Source organism: Somniosus microcephalus, chromosome 34 (genome assembly GCF_052327205.1).
Source record: "Somniosus microcephalus isolate GS21.2 chromosome 34, FLI_Smic_1.0, whole genome shotgun sequence".
Classification (NCBI taxonomy): Eukaryota; Metazoa; Chordata; class Chondrichthyes; order Squaliformes; family Somniosidae; genus Somniosus; species Somniosus microcephalus.
The window spans coordinates 5581557-5602676 of NC_141020.1; the positions used below are offsets into that span (position 1 = coordinate 5581557).

The following is a 21120-nucleotide window of genomic DNA, read 5'->3' on the forward strand; positions in this document are numbered from 1 at the left end:
GGCTGCCGGAACAGATCTGTTCTGATAATGGACCGCAATTTGTGTCCGAAGAATTCAAGAAATTCTTAAAGAGCAATGGGGTTAAGCACTACACGTCAGCCCCATACCATCCCGCCTCCAATGGATTGGCTGAAAGGTTTGTCCAGACCTTCAAGAAGGCCATAAAGGCCATGGGTAATGAAGCCATTAACTTACAACATAAGGTGGATAGCTTCTTGTTGGCGTACAGGAATGCAACACATGCGGTCACAAATCAAACTCCCGCCATGATGTTTTTTAATAGACGACTAAGATGCCGGCTGGATTTGCTTAAGCCAAACGTCAGAAGGGACGTAGAGAACCGGCAATTCCAGGGCATGAATGAAAGGCCAACTAGATCTTTTCAGATAGGTCAACAAGTTTTGGCCCGGGACTACCGTACCGAGAAATGGCAGTCTGGAACTATTGGAAAAAGGCTAGGGCCGTTGATGTATACGGTGGACATTGGGGACAGTATAATAAGGCGCCATGTTGACCAGATCATAGGGTCAGCCACAAATGGCCAACCTACTCCACCACCTTACACGGTTAATGTTGAGACAGAGATACCCAGAACACCTACCTCCGATCTGGTAATACTGGAATCAGATGAACCTGACACTGTCCTTCAAGCCGAATCGACCTTGCCAGAAGCACCTACTACCCCGCCGGGAGTTACGACACCACCGAGGCGTTATCCGGACAGAGTCCGGAAACCTCCAGAGAGACTGAATCTGTGAACTGTCTTGCATAAAGTTGTATATATGTTATAATGTATGTTTAATGGGGAATCAGTATGTTGTAAGCTTAAAAAGGGAGGATTGTAGTGTATGTAACCGTCCACCTTTAAGAGAACTACTTTAGGTGTTGCACTACTTTGTTGGCTTCTGTATACTGTAATACCGACGGTGACCACACCGGTATATAAGTGCTGTGTCAGGATTTATTGGGCAGATTCGCCCTGACCTTCGAATAGTAAAGTCCTGTTTTAAGTTACTCTGGTAGTCTGTGTATTAATTAACTAAACAACCCACAGACTTTACAGGGAGGCTGATAGTGCGGTAATTTGTCTTGCTTTTTTGTGGGTGTACATACGTGGGCAATTTTACAAGTTGTCGGGTAGATGCCAGTGCTATAGCTGCACTAAAACAGCTTGGCTAGTGTTTTATACAAGGTTAAATCCCCAGTTGGTACTAAGTTAGCCGACCTCAGATAAGAGTGCAATAGGACCTCTAGTGGAGACAGGAAGAGGGAAAAAATTAGCCACAATACTAGCTCCTTATTGATAACCAGTGACTCTTGCTGGAAAGTGCAAGTGGGAGAATATTGAGCGAGGATCGGGCTCGGCTGTGATGCTTTCCTTCATGGCTGAATAGGTTCACACTAAAATAATTGCCGCTTGGGTGAGGTACCAGAGGTGCACCCAGTCCCAAGGGTAACATGACTCAACAAGGAGTCACTGCCTTCAGGAGAAGATGGGAGGAAACTAGAGGCGGAAAAAAGCTACAAACACAAAAGAGAATAACAATTGTTGCTGCTCAACTTAATGAAGAGGAATCTTTTAGGATGTTCCTTTACTGTAGTTCGGAACTGGCCCATTTCCTCTCCTAGCTTATCCCTTCTCCCAGTGCCTCTTTATCAATCAGTTTGCCAGATAGTCCAGCTCATGGATATCTCCATGGATACTAACAATTCAGCTCTTCACTTGATCTATTGGGAGGTGTACCTGAGGGATGCGGTAAGGGAATCAATCCCCTACTCACGTTTCTTCTATTCAATCTAGGCTGAGAACAGACACTTGACCTGGAAGTGAATGCCAGTTGAATGTAAGGCTTCCTAGTTGTACTAGGAAATTAGTTGAACTGGAGCCACCTGGGAATTCTATATATTTAACTTTTTTTAAATTTGTGGATTAACACCTTTTCAGATTGACAAGTCACCACAGTAAACAGTCGCAAGGTAAATGTATCGCTATGGTTCAGTCTTTAGATTCAATATTCTTTCTGCTTCTTTTTGTATTTTCAGCCTATAAGTCGACAAAGAAACTGCTGACAATGAACTAGAAGCTTTAGCAGAAATACAAAAACACATACATTGTATGTTAACTACATGCAGTTTTCTCTAAACTATGTTAGCAGCAATGCCTCAAGTATACCAGTATCTTACAATTCAGCAGCCAACGAGGCTGGGTTACATATCTATGGCTGTTTTACAATCTATAAACTCTTTTTACAATCATTCTACAATTCACAGTGCAAATATCTGCCAAGGGAAGGTGTGATTGAAGTGCTCTAATCCAGCTGCTCTGTTGTAGGACCGTTACTGGATTCCCGCTCGCTCAAGCTCCTTTTTCATGGCTTGTTTGCTGTAAAAAGATTTTAAAAATGAACATTTTAGAGAATTTATTTTATTTTACTATTTTTCCTTCCTCTGCCGTGGACTCATACTCCCCAGCCTGAAATAGCAGGGCAGCTAAGCTGCTATCAGGCTTCCTCTTGGCCAGTGATTGGCAGGTGCATCACAAGTGACTGGTCTCTTTCTCCATACAGAGAAATGCCTGGCAATCGCCTTGTAGACAAATAGATACTTGATCATCTAGAATAAGGTAGATGAAATATCTGATCCACCTCCCATTCACTCCCAATGTATAGAATTAAAATGGACCAAACCCCTTCTCATTCCCTCCCAATCTAGGACCCCAATAGATCAAACCAATTCTAATTGACCACTTTCTTTCCCAGTCACTTCCATTGTATAGAATTGCAATGGACTAACCCACTTCCAAGTTAGTCCCAACATATTCACTTCCAATCTATAGAATCCCAATGTACCAAAATTCACTCCCATTGTATAGAATTCAATGAACCAAACTCTTTCCCATTCACTCCCATTGGATAGAATTCCAATGGACCAAAGCCTTTCCCATTAACTCCCATTGTATATAATGCCAATGGATTAAAGTCCGTTCTATTCACATTCAATGTATAAATATATAATGTATGCCAAAAAAACACTTTTCCCCTGTTACCTCTCTACCTGCTATCAAAAGCCTCCTAAATATCTACCTCTTTGAATATGCCTTCAGTCTCCCAGTAGAATCCCTCCTGGGTGGCCAGATCTGCCCCATGTGAAGCCCTCTGAGGTGCTTGTCTAAGTGGGGAGTGCTGCTTAAATTGTAGAATGTGCCTTTAATGATTTTTAAAACTTGCAGCACACTAAATACAGTGAGGTCATTGTCAGACTCCCCTGAAGACAGCACCACATTTGAGAAATGTAATAATTTATGTGCAATAAATATATTTTAGTTCAGTATTTCCTGTTTTTCTTTAGACTGACTAGCTGAATGAATGATTGAATGGCCTGCGGTACACACTGGCAGTATAAAATGCTGGTTTATGGAATTCTCCACTGAAGCCTGACATTTCTTGGCAAACTTGCTCTAACTTTATTAGGATTCCAGTGTATTAACGTTTATTGCAAAGTTATTTTGAACTATGTAGAAACACTTAGCGTACTAGGGGCTCATTTGGCACGAGATGATGCCAAGTGCTAAACTCCATTATTACATTGAGCCACCCACTAGGAGGTGAAAAAGAGAGAGTGAGTGAGAAAGAGAGAGAACACAGTACTCGGTGACTGAAGAGGAAACTCATCTCATAATGAAAAATGAACAAAAAAGGGTAAATTCGGGGAGGCCGTACTCAAAGCAAGCACTGATTGGTGGTGAGATTGTGAGTGTGGGAGCACCGAATTTACCCTAACCCCACATCTGTGTTATCACTAGGATTTCAGTAAATGGTGGGTATGCAAAATTTTAAACACCCAGCCGTGCAATTAAAGACTCTGACCTTCTAAACCTGTGCAGAGAACACTTCGAACTGTACAATACAAGGCTGAAGTACTAGTGCTTACAGTTCAGCCATTATCTTATTAAATGGTGGAGCAGGCTCAAGGGGCCGTATGGACCACTCCTGCTCCTAATTCTTATGTTCTTAAGGCTGGATCGTGGAAAATCCACCTGGGTCAGACAGACATGTGTAAAGCCCTTCCCACCATATTTCCAGTGGGATTCCCCCCACAGAGGAATACCTTGGCCTTCTTATCCGTATGTCATTCTTCCAAATTACCTATCTGATTTTCCCTACTATCTTCCTCGGTATCAGGCTGGACGCCTACAAGAAAACTTTAGTTCAAAGCAAATGCAGCTCGCACCAACAGTGCAGCTGTAGTGCAAATGCAGCCTTAAATAGCCATGTTAGCCGTGGCTTATTTGGTAGCACAGTCGCCTCTGAATCAGAAGTTTGTAGATTCAAGTCCCACTCCAAAGACTTGTGCACAAAATCTAGGCTGACACTCCAGTGCAGTCGTTAGGAGAGTACCGCACTGTCAGAGGTGCCGTCTTTCAGATGAGACGTTAAACCAAGGCCCCGTCTGCCATCTCAGGTGGATGTACAAGATCCTGCGGCACTATTTCGAAGAACAGCAGGGGAGTTATCCCCGGTGTCCTGGCCAATATTTATCGCATTGCTGTGTTGTGGGACCTTGCTATGCACAAATTGGCTGCCGCACCTACTACTTTACAACAGTGAATACACTTCAAAAGTATTTAATATGCTGTAAAGTGCATTGGGATGTCCTGAGGTCATGAAAGACACTATATAAATGTTAGTTTTTTTTCCTCTTTCTTCTTTCCAGGTTTTTGAATGCAGAATCTCGCAAAGGCTGCTGCAAGTTAACAGAAGCCACTGGGAAGACTTGTTTTAATGGGTCTGGTGGGACACTGGTCTTGGCGAGTGCATTTGACTTGGAGCTAGTTATGGAGGACCCACACTTCAGGAGCCCAACTGCACTGGTGTCAGAAAAAAGCACTTCTAGATTTAATGATGCGTCACCGAAAGAGAAATGGTCAGTCCCACTCAGTACTTCCATTTTATCGGAGTGATTTTCCCAGGGCCTGAAATTCTTTTAAGGTAAATTTTGGGATTTCAATGCCATAGGTGTTGATGTTGATTTAATTGCCCAGGAATGTGGTAATTGGCTTCAGTGAAATTAATTGCCACAGGGAATCATCAATTAAGTGAAGCGCAATCCACAAGACACTTTGTAAAATGCTTTTATAATAATCATGGACTGCAGGAGTTAATTATAAGGATGTGATTTGATCGCGAGTCTCATCGAATCATAAACAAGACACGGGAAGCTGAAGTTCACAGACTTAACTTACTATTGTATTTTCTCATCATTATGGTCTCAATATAATGGCAATTCTAATGATAGTTGTCAGTGGTGAAGGAGCCCCCTATAGATAAGTCCATTGCATTGTGTAGTAGCGAGTCATGCAGATTAAGAAAGTCCACTTCACCCGTTATCCCTGTGCTTGCTGACATACAGAGGCTCATTGTCCTCAAACATCTCCATTTTAAAATTTTCATCCTCGGCCACCCCACCCCACCACTTTCCCATCTCTGTAACCTCCTCCAGCCCTTCGAGACTTCTGCGTTCCTCCAACTCTGGCCTCTTGTCCATCCCCCCCACTTCCTTCACCCCACCATTGGCGTCTGTATGCTTCAGAGACATGGACCATGTACAGCAGGCACCGCAAAGCCCTGGAGAGGTTACATCAACGCTACCTCCGCAAGATCCTGCAAATCCATTGGCAGGATAGGCGCGCCAACGTCAGTGTTCTTGCTCAGGCCAACATCCCCAGCATCGAAGCTTTGACCACGCTCGATCAGCTCCGATGGACGGGTCACATTGTTCGCATGCCCGATACGAGACTCCCAAAACAAGCGTTCTACTCGGAACTCCGACACGGCAAGAGAGCCCCAGGTGGGCAGAGGAAACGCTTCAAGGACACCCTCAAAGCCTCCTTGAAAAAAAGTGTAACATTCCTACCGACACCTGGGAATCCCTGGCCCAAGACCGCACAAAGTGGAGGAGAAGCATCCGGGAAGGCGCCGAACACCTCGAGTCTCTTTGCCGGGAGCAAGCGGAAGCCAAGCGCAAGGAGCGCACGTCAACCCAAGCACCCCACCCACCCGCCCCTTCAACCACCGTCTGCCCCTCCTGTGACAGAGACTGTAGGTCCCACATTGGACTCATCAGTCACCTGAGAACTCATTTTTAATGTGGAAGCAAGTCACCCTCGGTTCCGAGGGACTGCCTAAGAAGAGAAGAGAATCAAATGCCCTAGGCATTAAACTCCAGAATTCCCTACCTAAACCTCGATCTCTCCTCCTTTAAGACCCTGCATAAAACCTACCTCTTTGATCAAGCTATTGTCTCCTTCTTTGGCTCGGTGTCAATCTTTGTCTGATTACACTCCTGGGAAGTGTCTCGAGACGTTTTACTATGTTAAAGAAGCTCTATCAATCGGCATCATAGCCGAATGGCCTGCAGAGGTTCACTGTCATGGTTTGTATTCAAAGAGCAGCCACTTGGATCAGGCATTAAGCTGCCTTTATACAATGTGAGCCCCTGTCAGTGCCGCCGGTTTCCAACAAAAGAGTCTGCAACCACTGGCTACGGCCCAAAGGGAAATCGGCTGGAATTCGCTAAGTTGACCAGCGGGTTTACCTTCGGGCCGTCACCAGCTGTGTGAAACCCATGTGTTGGGAACTATTGGTACTAGCATGGATCCCGCATAGTACAAAAACAGCTCTAGATGACTGTGGAACCGCACCTCGCACAAGTTCCAAGCTTCAGAAAAGGAGAGGCGTACGAGAAGACAGGCAAAGAACAAAAAGGAGCTGAAAGTGTGTTGCACGAAAGCCATAAAGCTTTAAAATATAAATCGTAGAGAATAATACAATTGCATCATTGACAGTAAGGTACAAGGGGATTAGTTTGCACTTGGGTAGATTAAGAAAGATTAACATTGTAGTATATATTATACACAATTACCCAAATATCCTACAATCTACAGGCTTTTAAAACCCACATTTGGCATCACCTAAACACCACTTCTCAACTTATCTTGCCTTCTCTTGTAATCTTTTCAACCTAGGAGGTGATCTACACGTTGTGCCTTGGCCCTCCTTTGGTTCCACAAAAAAAAAGCACCTCCCAGTATTGGTGGTTAGTTAGAGATAACTTAGCTCTTTGTGAATGAATTGTGGATCTTTCATGCTTGATGGAGCATGAATCGCAACCTTTCAATAACTTAAACATCTTTTTGTTCCTATCTGTTTAGGAATATCTCTAAGACCAGTGCTCCCATCATTTCATCGAAACCAATGACCCTCCATGGCCTTTAGTGGAGCAGTGAGGCAGTGTTGGTCGTCCAAGGCTGATGATGAAAAGCCTTGACTCACCCTCCGAGCTTAGGAATTGCAGTTCCGACTGGGAAGTCGGCCGTTAGGAAGTAGGTATTTTTATTTTAAACATAGATAGTGGCCTGTGGGATAGCAGCCTGTGAACACGGATCTGAAATTCCTCCAGTGTTTTAGGGAAGGTGTTGAACCGTTTGAAGTACAGGAAACTCTTCGGTATCCGGCACCGACGGGACCGGGATGGTGCCGGTTGATTAAAAATTCCGGATGACGGAGAGGGTTATCTACCGAGGCTATTTTTAACAAACAAAAATGTAAAAAATCAAGAAATGTGCAGTATACAGTAATTGGGTACTCACCTACAGAATGTTGTGTTAAATGGATGGTGGAAGATGCTTGATTAAGTACAATACTGCCAGTTGAGGGTAATCCATAACTCTAATTACTTAACAGTAAAACAAAACTTACAGTAAACGACTGTATAGAGCGCGGGAGAGTCAGACTCCTGTTATTGAGGTGTTCGGACTCCCGACAGCGCCAAGAAGCCGAGTAGTGGCAGTTTGGAGAACTACCCCCACTGACTAACTCGGCCACCGCGGGAGACTCGGACTCGGCAACATTGCTGGTTATTGGGGTGTTGTTTTCGGAGTATGAATTTTGCCGGTTAATAGAGAATTCCGGATATTTAGGTGCCGTTTAAACGAGAGTTTCCGGTAAATGGGTTAACGCCTCAAAATAGCAGTGAGGAACTTCAGATAGACGTATGAGGCGTTCGTGTCCCATAAAAGAAAGACTTGCATTTCTATAGCACATTTCACAACCTCAGGATGTCCCAAAGCGCTTTACAGCCAATGAAGTACTTTTGAAGTGTAGTCACTTTTGTAATATAGGAAACACGGCAGCCAATTTGCGCACAGCAAGATCTCACAAACAGCAATGTGATAATGACCAGATAATCTGTTTTAGTGATGTTGGTTGAGGGATAAATATTGGCCCCAGGACACCGGGGAGAACTCCCCTGCTCTTCTTTGAATAGTGACATGGGATTTACGTGCACCTGAGGGGGCAGACGGGGCCTCAATTTAATATTTCATCTGAAAGATGGCACCTCTGAGAAGGGTCTCTCCTTGAGTGTCATTTAAGCACAACCTCTGGTGGCATCATCTGGAGAAATGTGCCGTTGAGCCAGGTGGTCTGAGAAAGCTGAATGAACACATAGGCCTGGATTTTGATACTGGAGGTGTGACTACAACTTTTGGGGTTGTAGTCCCGCCTCCATCGAGTTGTGGCCAACCCACTTGATTTTCACTTGATTGACCTTGTTGAGCCCGCCCAGCGGGCTCAGCAGGCCAATTAAGGGCCACCCGGCAACAGGTGACGTCACAGATTGACATTTCATCTGTCAAGAGCTTTTGACAGATGAAATATCAGCGTTTGACAGCTCTGTGAAGCTGTCAAACACTGACAATCTGTACACTAAGTTAATTCCTTCCTCTCAGGCTGATTTAGAGATCTCTCCAGAACAGAAAGCTGAATGCTGCAACTTTTGACAGCTCGCGGCCATTCTGCTTTCTGTGCCGGTGAGATGAGGGACTCCCGAGACCTGAAGGAAGGAAGGCTGTAAAGGTAAGTAAAAGTAATTCAACTTCTTTAAACACTTTACACACACCAAACGCACTCATGCACCCATCACTCACCTGAACACCGGACATCTCGAACCCTCCAAGTCCTTCAGCCCGACAGTCCGCCTCGCTAACTTGGCGTGGTTTGGAGCCATCGGGAATCCCACACTTCAGGAATAAAAATAGGGATTAGGCTTAAAAACTGCCTGTTAACTACCTGTTAACAGGCAGTTAATTGGCACTAATCCCCTTCCCGCCACGGGGAGGCGGCTCCCAGCACAGGTCGGGTATCCGCCTCCTTTGAAACTGGCATGGAGGCGGGTTGGGGGCGGGATGGGTTCGTGCCCCCCGATTTCGTGATTTTAACCCCTCACACGCCTCCAATCCCGCCTCCACGGCCCAATGAAAATCCTGCCCATATAGTTGAAGCTGAATATTTGCCTGTATCTCTACTGATGTTAATTCAGCTCCCTCGCACTGCCAGGTTCAGTAACTACACCAAGCTTATAGCGTCTGATCAGGCTGGATTGTATTAAGGATGCATCAATGTGAGTACTGAAGTGCTATGCCCCACAGCATTTCTAGGTCCTCTTTTAGCTTTCATAGCGACATGCCCCAAACCTGTTCGAATTAGCAATTAAATACATATTTGCCAACACAAATAGAATAATTCAAACAATGAATCAATGTGCTACCAGGCATGGTGCATCAACGTCCATGTTGATGAACCTTTAGTGAGTAGGACTTGGTCTATCATTGTCTTGACAGGTTTTGCTACCAATTAACGCTCCATGTGAAGCAGTGCATTGATCAGAGATGCCATTTTGAGCTAAAAATAATACAAATTATTAAAAATGTTGGCGAAACAAGCAATCTGTTCTCTGTTCAGATTTTTTAAACATAGTATAAATTGAATCAAAATCATTGCACTTTAATCTAGATCTCAACCGCTGAATCCAAGACAGAACGTACAGAACGGGACAGGAAGAGCTTGGCTCAATACAGGGTTCACTTCTGTGACCCACGTTTGAACCAAGCACCAACCACTAGGACAAAACTCTCCTCTGGCAGCTCGGTGATGATCCCAAATCATTAATGCCAACTTCAGATACTAAAAGTGTTCCATTCCTTAGCACTGATGTCGTTTCAACAATAGCAGCTTGCATTTATATAGCGCCTTCAATGCAGAAAAACATACCAAGCACTTTTCAAAGAAGATTCATATGAAATGCCCAGCAATGGTGGGAGAGTTAGGAGGGATGATCGAAAGCTAGGTTGAAAACCTGGGTTTTAAGAGGCTTTTAAGGGTAGAGGGAGAAGAAGATAATAACAAAAACTTTGCATTTAAATAGCACCTTTTAATGTAGAAAAATGTCCCAAGACACTTCACAGAGGCGCAATCGGACAAAAATAGACACTGAGCCAAAGAAGTCGATATGAGCAGGTGTGACGATAAGCTTGCTCAGAGGTGGGTTTTAAGGAGGGTCTTAAATGAGGAGAGTGAGGTGAAGAGAGCTTTAGGGAGATCATTTCAGAGCGTGGTGCCTGGATGGCTGATGGCACGGCCGCCAATGGTGGAGCAAATGCACAAGAGGTCAGAGATGGAGGAATGATGTTCACGAGATCGTGTCAAGGCAGATGAAGGCTCCATCACCAATGGTGGAGTGAAAGGGAGGGGGCAACATACAGAAAACCAGAATCAAAGGAATAAAGGGAGTTGAAGAGAGCATAAGGCTGAAGGTGCTTTCAAAGGTAGGGTGAGGCTGTGAAGAAATTTGAACTCGATGCACTGGGGGACAGGGAGTCAGTGTAGGTCAGCAATGATCTTTACCCCAAATGCGCACAAAAATTCATCCTCAAATAAACAAAAGCTAAAAGTTACTTTTGGTGATATTAGTGGACGAGCACTCATACGACTTTGCTCCGTCTCCTATTGTTGCGTAGCTGTTATAGTGGATGAAGGAAAGTTGTACGAGGGTATCAATCATTCATCGGCTAGTATCACCCGCATCAATCTTTAGTTGGGTTTCCAGTGCTTCGATAGTGAAGCTAGCAGGAACTACCCAACAATGGAGACCTTTACGTGTTGGGTGCTGATTCAGCCAAGCCTAGTTGTATGTGGCTTCAACTTGCCTCTGGCCAGATAAGCGCAAGTTGTGCATTCATATTCTTGACCCTTGCTCCTCATGCACTGATTTTCAGGAACATAGTACATAGCAGGGAGAGGTTATCATAGCAACGGAGAAACACTATCAGCAAAAACATGAACTCAGCAAGTTTATTCTCTGAGTAGCTGAGTCATAAATACCAGAAAAGAGAGAATTTACATTTATATAGCTCATCCCATATCTCTCCGGGTGTCCCAAAGTGCTTCACATACCATCTATCAGTTTTGAAATGCAGTCACGGTTTCTATATTGGCAAATGCTGCAGCAAAGTTGCACAAAAAAGATCCCATAAAGATCAATGAGCTGAATGACCAGTTTAATCTATTTTTGGTGATGTTAGTTGAGGGATTAAGTTGGTCAGTGTGATGAAATATGTCATTCATCAGACTCTGTAGTTAACTACATATATTGTATTGCCTGCTCCGGTGTTTTACCTTGTATTGTGTATAGTGCACCGCCCCCTTTGTGTGTCGGCTCCGCCCATACCTGGCCCTACTTAAGACAAGCCCAGGCTTGTCTTGCAGCAGAACAGCAGCATGCTAGGTGAAGACACAGGCATCTTTTCTTTGCTAATAAAAGCCTTGTTTTATTCAGTTAACTTTGAGTCTTGAAGTCATTGAGGCGCACCAATTTTATTAGCAAACTTTAACGATGGATCAACTTTTGAAACCGGAACGCTTGGATTTGGACCCGCATGCTTCGGATGCATCGGCACGGTTTGGACACTGGTTCCAGTGCTTGGAATTCTTTATGGCCAACTCCGAAGCCGTCACAGCCTCTAAAGCCACTGGAGATGTGAAACTCGGGATCCTGCAGAATCGGGTAAGCCACCGGGTTTTTCCACTCATCCAAGACGCCGCCACCTACCGGGATGCCTGCAACATTCTAAAGGCCCACTATCAGCGGCCTACCAACGAGGTGTACGCCAGGCACCTGCTTGCTACCTGCACACAGCGACCCGGAGAGTCACTAGAGGACTTTCTAGTCACCCTAAAAGTGCTTGGCAAAGACTGCAAATGCAAAGACGTGAAAGCCACGGTATACACAGACGAGCTTATTCGGGATGCCTTTATCGCAGGCCTTAGCTCTAATTACATCCGGCAGAGACTGCTAGAGAAAACGGGCCTAGATCTGACACAGGCTGTGGAGACAGCGCGATCGCTGGATGTGGCTCAGAAGAACTCTGACTCCTACTCGTCAGGCCGCGCAGCCCACGCCGCCTCTGCTTCCCCGCCCGGTAGCCCAACACCGTCGGGGCCCTGCTCTCCCCCCAGAAGCCCTACGACCGCCGCGACGCATCGGGGCCCCAAATGCTACTTCTGCGGGCAACCGAAGCACACCAGGAACCTGTGCCCGGCGAAAGGCACCACCTGCTGTAAGTGCGGTAAGAAGGGGCACTTTGGGAAGGTGTGCAGAGGGAACCCCGCAGGCAAAACCGCCACCGCTGCGTGCGCGCCGTGGGAGCAGCCATCTTGTCCAACCTCGTGGGGTCCGCCATCTCGCGAGCAGACATCGTGGACGCCATCTTACCCGGCCTCGTGTGGCCCACCATCTTGTCCCGATCAGGGCCCTACAGTGGCGTCGATCACAGTGGACCAGTCCAGACCGCACCCACTATCCAAATCGATGGTGGACATCGAGGTAAACGGGTGCAAGGTTAAATGTTTAATTGACAGCGGGAGCACGGAGAGCTTCATTCACCCTGATCTGGTACAACGACTCTCTCTAACTATAGTCCCTACTCAGGGCAGGATCTCTATGGCCGACAAAACCCAGATATTGACTATTGCGGGTTACTGCGCAGTACGATTGTCCGTTAAAGGCACTGTATATAATAATTTTAAACTGTTAATTATGAAGGATTTATGTGTGAGCGTGATCTTGGGCCTGGATTTTCAGTGCCACCACCAAAGCATCACGCTCAATTTCGGTGGGACCCAGCCGCCCCTCACAGTGTGCGGTCTGGCTACCCTGAAGGTAAAGCCGCCTTCGCTATTCGCGAACCTTACCCCTAACTGCCGGCCAATAGCGACCAAAAGCAGGAGGTACAGCTGGGAGGACAGGCGGTTTATCGCGACCGAGGTAGACAGGCTCCTGAGGGAGCGCATTATTGAACGCAGCAACAGCCCGTGGCGCGCCCAAGTGGTGGTGGTGAGGGGTAGCGAGAAGAAGCGGATGGTGATTGACTATAATCAAACAGTCAACATCTACACCCAACTAGACGCCTACCCGCTACCCCGCATATCCGAGATGGTGAACCAAATCGCCCAATACCGGGTGTTCTCCACCATCGACCTCAAGTCAGCGTATCACCAGCTCCCTATCAGACCAGAGGACCGTTCGTACACCGCCTTCGAGGCAAACGGACGCCTCTACCAGTTCCTCAGAGTCCCCTTTGGGGTGACGAATGGGGTCTCGGTCTTTCAGAGGGAGATGGACCGCATGGTCGATGACCACCACTTGCAGGCAACCTTCCCCTATCTCGACAACGTCACCATCTGCGGCCACAACCAACAGGACCACGACTCAAACCTCGCGAGGTTTCTGAAAACCGCACAAAAACTCAACCTCACCTACAACGAGGACTGTGGTGTATGTAACCTGTTCCACCTTAAGAGAACTTAAGCCTGTTCCACCTTAAGAGATGTACTACTTTCTCTGGCTGCTGTATACGTAATACCGGTGGTGACCACCGGTATATAAGTACCGTGTAGTGATATTGTATTTAGTATAGTCCTGACCTCCAACTAGTAAAGACCTGTTGAATTTATTCTTGTAGTCTGTGTCAGTAATTAATCTTAATACAACTGGAACACACAGACTTAACAAGGACAAGTGCGTTTTCAACACCACGCGCCTCTGCATACTAGGCAGCGTGGTGGAGAATGGGGAAATCGGACCAGACCCCGACCGATTGCGCCACCTACGGGAGCTGCCCCTGCCCAACACTCCCAAAGCCCTGAAAAGGTGCCTGGGGTTATTCTCGTATTATGCCCAATGGGTCCCCAACTACTCCGATAAAGCCCGCCCCCTCTTGAAAGCATCCTCTTTCCCGCTCTCTGCTGAGGCCCATGCTGCCTTCAAAAGCATTAAGCAGGATATTGAGCGGGCCACGCTACAGGCAGTGGACGAGAACACTCCCTTTCAAGTAGAAAGTGATGCGTCTGACTTTGCCTTGGCGGCCACCCTCAACCAGGCGGGGCGGCCCGTAGCTTTCTTCTCGAGGACCCTCCAGGGGCCCGAGATCAGACACTCCTCCGTGGAAAAGGAGGCCCAAGCCATCGTGGAGGCAGTGCGCCACTGGCGGCACTACCTAGCCGGCAAACGCTTCACCCTACTTACCGACCAGCGGTCGGTAGCGTTTATGTTCAATAATAAACAGAGGGGGAAGATTAAAAATGATAAGATTCTTAGGTGGCGGATCGAGCTCTCCACCTTCGAGTACGACATCATATACCGGCCGGGGGCCCTTAACGAATCCCCCGACGCCCTCTCACGAGGGATGTGTGCCAACGCCACCGGGGATCAGCTACAGACCCTCCACAACGACCTCTGCCACCCAGGGGTCACACGGCTGTTCCACTTCATAAAGTCCCGCAACTTACCCTACTCGCTTGAGGACGTTCGGTCCCTGACCAGGAACTGCCGCACTTGCGCTGAGTGCAAGCCTCGGTTCTACCGCCCTGATGGAGCCCACCTAATCAAAGCTACACGGCCCTTTGAGCGGCTTAGCTTGGATTTCAAGGGCCCCCTCCCATCCGTCGACCGCAATGTTTACTTCCTGAACATTGTGGACGAATACTCCCGTTTCCCATTCGCCTTCCCCTGCCCAGACATGACCAGCGCCACGGTCATTAAATGCCTCAACAGCCTGTTCTGCCTGTTCGGTATGCCAAGCTATATCCACACGGATAGGGGGGCGTCCTTCATGAGTGAAGAGCTACGCCAGTACATGCTGTCCAAGGGGATTGCCACGAGCCGTACCACCAGCTACAACCCCCGGGGTAACGGTCAGGTGGAGCGAGAGAACGGGACAGTATGGAGGGCAGTCACCCTAACTCTAAGGACCAAGGGCTTCCCTATCTCCCGCTGGCAGGAAGTCCTCCCAGATGTGCTCCACTCAATACGGTCACTATTGTGTACCGCCAGTAATGTCACGCCTCATGAGCTAATGTTTGTGTTTCCCCGGAAATCCACCGTAGGCGTATCCATACCGTCATGGCTCTCCACCCCAGGTCCGGTACTTTTGCGGAAGCATGTGAGGGGCCACAAGACGGACCCTCTCGTGGAGCCAGTGCACCTGCTCCACGCCAACCCACAATATGCGTATGTCCGGCACGCCGACGGACGGGAGGACACTGTGTCCATAAAAGACCTCGCCCCAGCCGGTAACAACAGCAACAACGACTACAACAACAACAACAACAACCACAACAACTATTACCCACCCACTCCACCCACTATTCTTTCATCACCCCCGGAAGAACACCAGCCAACGGTACCCCCACCACCTACTCCTTCAACAACCCCGGTGGCGACCCAGGAGACCACCCGGGACACCCAGCCGGCACCCGCGGCACCGCAACCGTTACGTCGGTCACAGAGGACTATCACACCCCCGGACAGACTAAATCTGTAGAAGGGGTGAATGTGATGAAATATGTCATTCATCAGACTCTGTAGTTAACTACATATATTGTATTGCCTGCTCCGGTGTTTTACCTTGTATTGTGTATAGTGCACCGCCCCCTTTGTGTGTCGGCTCCGCCCATACCTGGCCCTACTTAAGACAAGCCCAGGCTTGTCTTGCAGCAGAACAGCAGCATGCTAGGTGAAGACACAGGCATCTTTTCTTTGCTAATAAAAGCCTTGTTTTATTCAGTTAACTTTGAGTCTTGAAGTCATTGAGGCGCATCAGTCAGGACAAATAGCGCCATGGGATTTTTAACATCCGCTTGAACAGGCAGATGGGGCCTCAGTTTAACCTCCCATCTGAAGGATGGCACCTCCAAGAATGCAGCATTCCCTCAGTACTGCCCTGCATTGTGAGCCTAGATTATGTCACCAATTCCTGGATTGGAGCTTAAATCCCCAAACTTCAGATTCAGAGGTGACAGTGCTACCAACCGAGCCAAGCTGACGCTAAAGGCCCACGGTTAGACTCCTAGTCTACGTCGGGTCAGCGGCGCACTTAGTTGCAATCGGCCTAAGATTAAGCAGGGAAATGTTGGTGACTCCTCGGCTGAGAGCACTCAAATAACCTACCAAGGCTCACACATAAACAATGACCCCCTGACTGAGGTAATAGTAAATAACTTTCCAAAGGGAATTGGATAAATACTTGAAGGGGAAAAATTTGCAGGGCTATGGGGAAAGAGCGGGGGAGTGGGACTAATTGAAAGGAGGGAAATGGCACCCATCACTGAGTGAGGGTCATTTGTGGGACTGAGGTGGCCACCAGGCAGTAGGGGGGGGGAAATCGCCTGGCGTGCGTGGCCGGAGTGACTCGGGGCGGCTGGTGACCCCTTAAGGGTCGTTGTATTGATGCTGCCCACTTCCCCCAGCCCTCGCCCCTCCCCCTCCAGCGGGTGCCAGGCAGGGCCATGCACAGCTGCAGTGAAACCTCCATCCCATTCCTGCCTGCATACAAGCAATTTTGCTAATATTAATCTTTTAATATTGCAAAATTTTAAGGCGTCACTTGCTAGCACACTCTCCTCTGAGTCAGAAGGTTGTGGGTTCAAGGCCATAAAAGTAAAAGCAAACCAAACACTAAGGCCACGATTTTTCCAATGCATGCGGCTTGGGAGCGGGTTAGCTGGTTTCCGGGTTCCAGTCCCGCCCCCAAATGCATCTGGCCAACGCACGTGATTTTACGTCGATTGGCCTTGTTAAGCCCGCCCTGCGGGCTTGCTGGCCAATTAAGAGGAAGCCGGTCAGCTGACGTCATTTGATGACGTGTCATCTGCCGGTTTTCTTAAAGGGACCACGCACTATTTTTCTTTGACAGCTCATTTCTCAGTGTTTGACAGCATTGAGGTACTGCAAACACTGACAATGACTGTTCACAGGTTAGCTCTTGCACCCAGGCTCTCCAGTGACTCCCTCCTTAGGCTAGAACAGCTAGCAGCTGCAGGTGAGGTTACAGAAGTGATCTGTCACTGGTGAGAGAGGTTCTCCCAATGAGGTGGGACTATACAGCCAATTCAAAACCTGTTACGTACAGAAAAGTGTAAATGCATTAAAAATGATTTTCCCAATATTTTCTTACCTCTGAAACTCACCAGTGCACCATTGGATTCTTCACACCACTTCTGCAGCTGTCATCAATGCAAAAACCTTACAGCAGACTCACAACACGCCACACTTACCTGGCGTGGTGTCCGGACGTCGGGAAACCCGAGGCAGAAGCGGCAAAATTCAAAAAGTCCCTGTTAACAAGTGTCACGTACTTGTTTACAGCCAGGTAAGTGGCTATAATCCTCTTCCCGCCGCTAGGTGTCAGGTCCATGCGCAAATCGGGGACCTGACACTTGGGAAGATTGATTGGAGGCGGGTTGACAGCGGGTTTCCTACCCGGGCTGTCAATCTTTGCGATTTTGACAGCAGTCCCGCCTCCAATCCCACACTCTGAGGACCGGCAAAATCGCGCCCTAAGGTTTATTTCTGGAGGGATTGAATTGAGGCTGGTGAAATGGATGGACACGTGGCAGATGAAATTTAATGCAGAAAAGTGCAGTGTGATACATTTTGGCAGGAAGAACGAGGAGAGGCAATATAAACTAAAGGGGACAATCCTAAAGGGGGTGCATGAACAGAGAGACCTGGGGGTATATGTGCACAAATCGTTGAAGGTGGCAGGGCAGGTTGAGAAAACGGTTAATAAAGCATATGGGATTCTGGGCTTCATAAATAGAGGCATAGAGTACAAAAGCAAGGAAGTTATGATGAACCTTTATAAAACACTGGTCTGGCCTCAACTGGAGTATTGTGTCCAATTCTGGGCACCGCACTTTAGGAAGGGTGTGAAGATCTTAGAGAGGTTGCAGAAAAGATTTACAAGAACGGTTCCAGGGATGGGGGACTTCAGTTACGTGGATAGACTAGAGAAGCTGGGGTTGTTCTCCTTAAAGCAGAGAAGGTTGAGAGGAGATTTGATAGAGGGGTTCAAAATCACGAGGGGTCTGGACAGAGTAGATAGAGAGAAACTGTTCCCATTGGTGGAAGGGTCGAGAACCAGAGGACACAGATTTAAGGTGATTGGCAGAAGAACCAAAGGCGACATGAGGGAAAATGTTTTTACACAATGAGTGGTCAGGATCGGGAATGCACTGCTTGAGAGGGTGGTGGAGGCAGACTATATCGTGGCTTTCAAAAGGGAATTGGCTAAGTAACTGAAGGAAAAAAATTTGCAGGGCTACGGGTAAAGGGCGGGGGAGTGGGACTAGCTGAAGTGCTCTCGCAGAGAGCCGGCACGGGCTTGACGGGCAGAATGGCCTCCTTCTGTGTTGTAACCATTCTATGAAAAGCAGGGAAGTTATGCTAAACTTGTATCGAACCTTAGATGCAAAAAGCTGGTCACTTATTATTTGTGGTGCTTTGCTGTGCATAAATTGGCTGCCATATTTGCCTACATAACAAATGTGACACTTCAAAAGTAGCTCATTGGAGGTGCAGTGCCTTTGGAGGTCCTGAGACCACACTTGGAGTATTGCGTACAATTCTGCTCGCCGTATTACAAAAAGGATATAGAGGCACTGGAGAGGGTGCAAAAAAAATTTACGAGGATGATACCAGAAATGTGAGGGTACATCAGGAAAAGATGAACAGGCTGGGTCTGTTTGGCTGAGGGGTGACCTAATAGAGGTCTTTAAAATTATGAAAGGTTTTGATAGAGTGGATACAGAGAGAATGTTTCCACTTGCGGGGAAGAGCAAAACTAGAGGCCATCAATATAAGATAGTCACCAAGAAATCAAATAGGGAATTCAGAAGGAACTTCTTTACCCAGACAGTGGCGAGAATATGGAACTCACTACCACAGGGAGTGGTTGAATCGAATAGTATAGGTGCATTTAAGGGGAGGATGGATAAGCACATGAGGGAGAAGGGAATACAGGGTTATGCTGATAGTTAGATGAGGAAAGACAGGAGGAGGCTCGAGTGGAGCATAAACCCCGGCACGGACTGGTTGGGCCGAATGGCCTGTTTCTGTGCTGTATATCCTTTGTAATCCTATGTAATCGGGTAGCTCTTTCAAAGAGCAGGCACAGGCATGATGGGCCGAATAGCCTCCTTCTGAGCTGTATCCTTCTATGATTCTATGACTGGCACCTACAAAAATGTACAAGAAAGCAATCAATGCCTTTAGAAGAGGAGGGAGGAAAATTGGTGGAGATTATTGATAAGAAAAAATGAGTTAAAACTTAGAGAATCTGTCCTCACCCCCGTCCGCACAGAAGGATTTAGACAGAGTCAGTACACCCACATACAGGTGCTGGGGTGCTTTGTCAGCGAGGATGGATTTATAAGCTGCCTGAAGGCTCATCTCCTCCTCCATTCCTCAAATACTGCTTGGGTCGTAAAGCTGTATTTATTCTCGGGGGCACCGTGGATAACCTCACCACACCTGATGTGATGAATCACAGCCATGAAATTAAAAGCAATAATTCACTGCAATAAATTAGCACTTAATGTTTGTTCGCTCTGTGCTGTGCTTCAGAATACCCATCAACCTTCAAGGGACTGATTGGAGGAGCCCCTCAGCTGGGTTCCCAACTTACTTCAGGCAATGCTGAATGCAAAGTTGTGTGTAGGCCTTTGGTCTTACCAGTGGCTGGTTGTCATTTAACCCTTAGTCCCCCGTGGTGAAGTTTATCTTTTGAGTCACACGTTTTCTGAGACCTGCTGTTAACTTTACTCAACTACTGGTCATCTCCCCTATCCTCACCAACCTACAACAGTTCCCGGTTCCCCAACACCTCAAATTATCATCCTGGCCTTTAAATCCCTCCATGGCCTTGTTTCTCCCTATCGCTGTAACCTCCTTCGGCCCTACCAATCCACCCCCCGCTCCGGATCTCTTCATTCCTCTGACTCGAGTCTCTGATGCACTCCCACCTCCCTCCACCCCACCATTGGCAGCCGTGCTTTCAGCCGCCTAGGCCCCACACTCTGGAATTTCTTCCCCAACAGTTCTGGTCGCCTCAGTACAAAAAAGTTATTGCAGTTATTGAAAGGATATAGAAGCGAGCAACTAGAATGATTGCGGGGATGGAGGGATTGGATTAGGAGGAGCGACTATGTAAATTGGGTATGATGTCACTGGAAAACAGAAGGTTGAGAGGTGGTATGGTTGCTTTTTTTGAGGATTCTAAAGGGACTCAATAATGTAGACCATGGCAAGCTATTTCATCTTGTCCAGAACAGCAGAACCCAAGGACACAGCCTGCGCTTGAAGTGGGGGAGGGGTGGGATTCAAAACAAATCTGTGGAAACAATGGCCCCGATATTAATGTGGAGGCAGAGAAGCGCGGTAGTGCGGGGAAAGCCCAGCAAGGCCGTGGACATGGAAAGCCCTGTTGATTTTAACAGCAGGGCCTCACTGAAATAACCTGCTGCAGACTCCCGCCCAACAGCTGGTCAGCCTGACCGGCGGGCAGGAGTGGAAGCGAGCGGCAGGAGGCTGCAGACGGGGACCCGTGGGGTTCTACAATGGGCAGGCTCTCCACTCTGCCACACTACCGCCCAGAAGTCAAAAATTACCTCCACCATCTCCAGGTTGCTAGGCCGTAGCTACTACAGGAAACTTTCGATTTACCGGCACCTAAATAACCGGAAATCTCAGTTAACCGGCAAAATTCAGGAGTAGGTTCAGGTAAGTTTTACTTCATATTGTACTTGCCTTCCTCGATCTGTTGCTGTGCAAGGGTGTGGCTGCAGCGGTTGCTAAGCTACAGAGACGCTTGGAACTTGTGGCCATTGTTCTGAACCTGTTGCTAAGCAGCAGGGTTTGTTGCTTTATACGGAGCTCTCAGCTCTC

The 21120-nt window shown here is 47.4% G+C and overlaps 1 protein-coding gene across 2 annotated transcripts in view; it reads right to left on the reverse strand.

Moving 5' to 3' along the window:
• Positions 1–342: 342 nt before the first annotated feature.
• The window catches only part of LOC147096679 (SPARC-related modular calcium-binding protein 1-like), a 99037-nt gene continuing 78259 nt past the window's right edge, over positions 343–21120 (reverse strand). For both annotated transcript variants that reach the window (XM_085973250.1, XM_085973249.1), the window contains one exon: positions 343–2383. In XM_085973250.1, coding sequence (XP_085829376.1) covers positions 2370–2383 — 14 coding nt within the window. In that variant the 3' untranslated portion in view covers positions 343–2369. The remainder of the gene's footprint in view (positions 2384–21120) is intronic.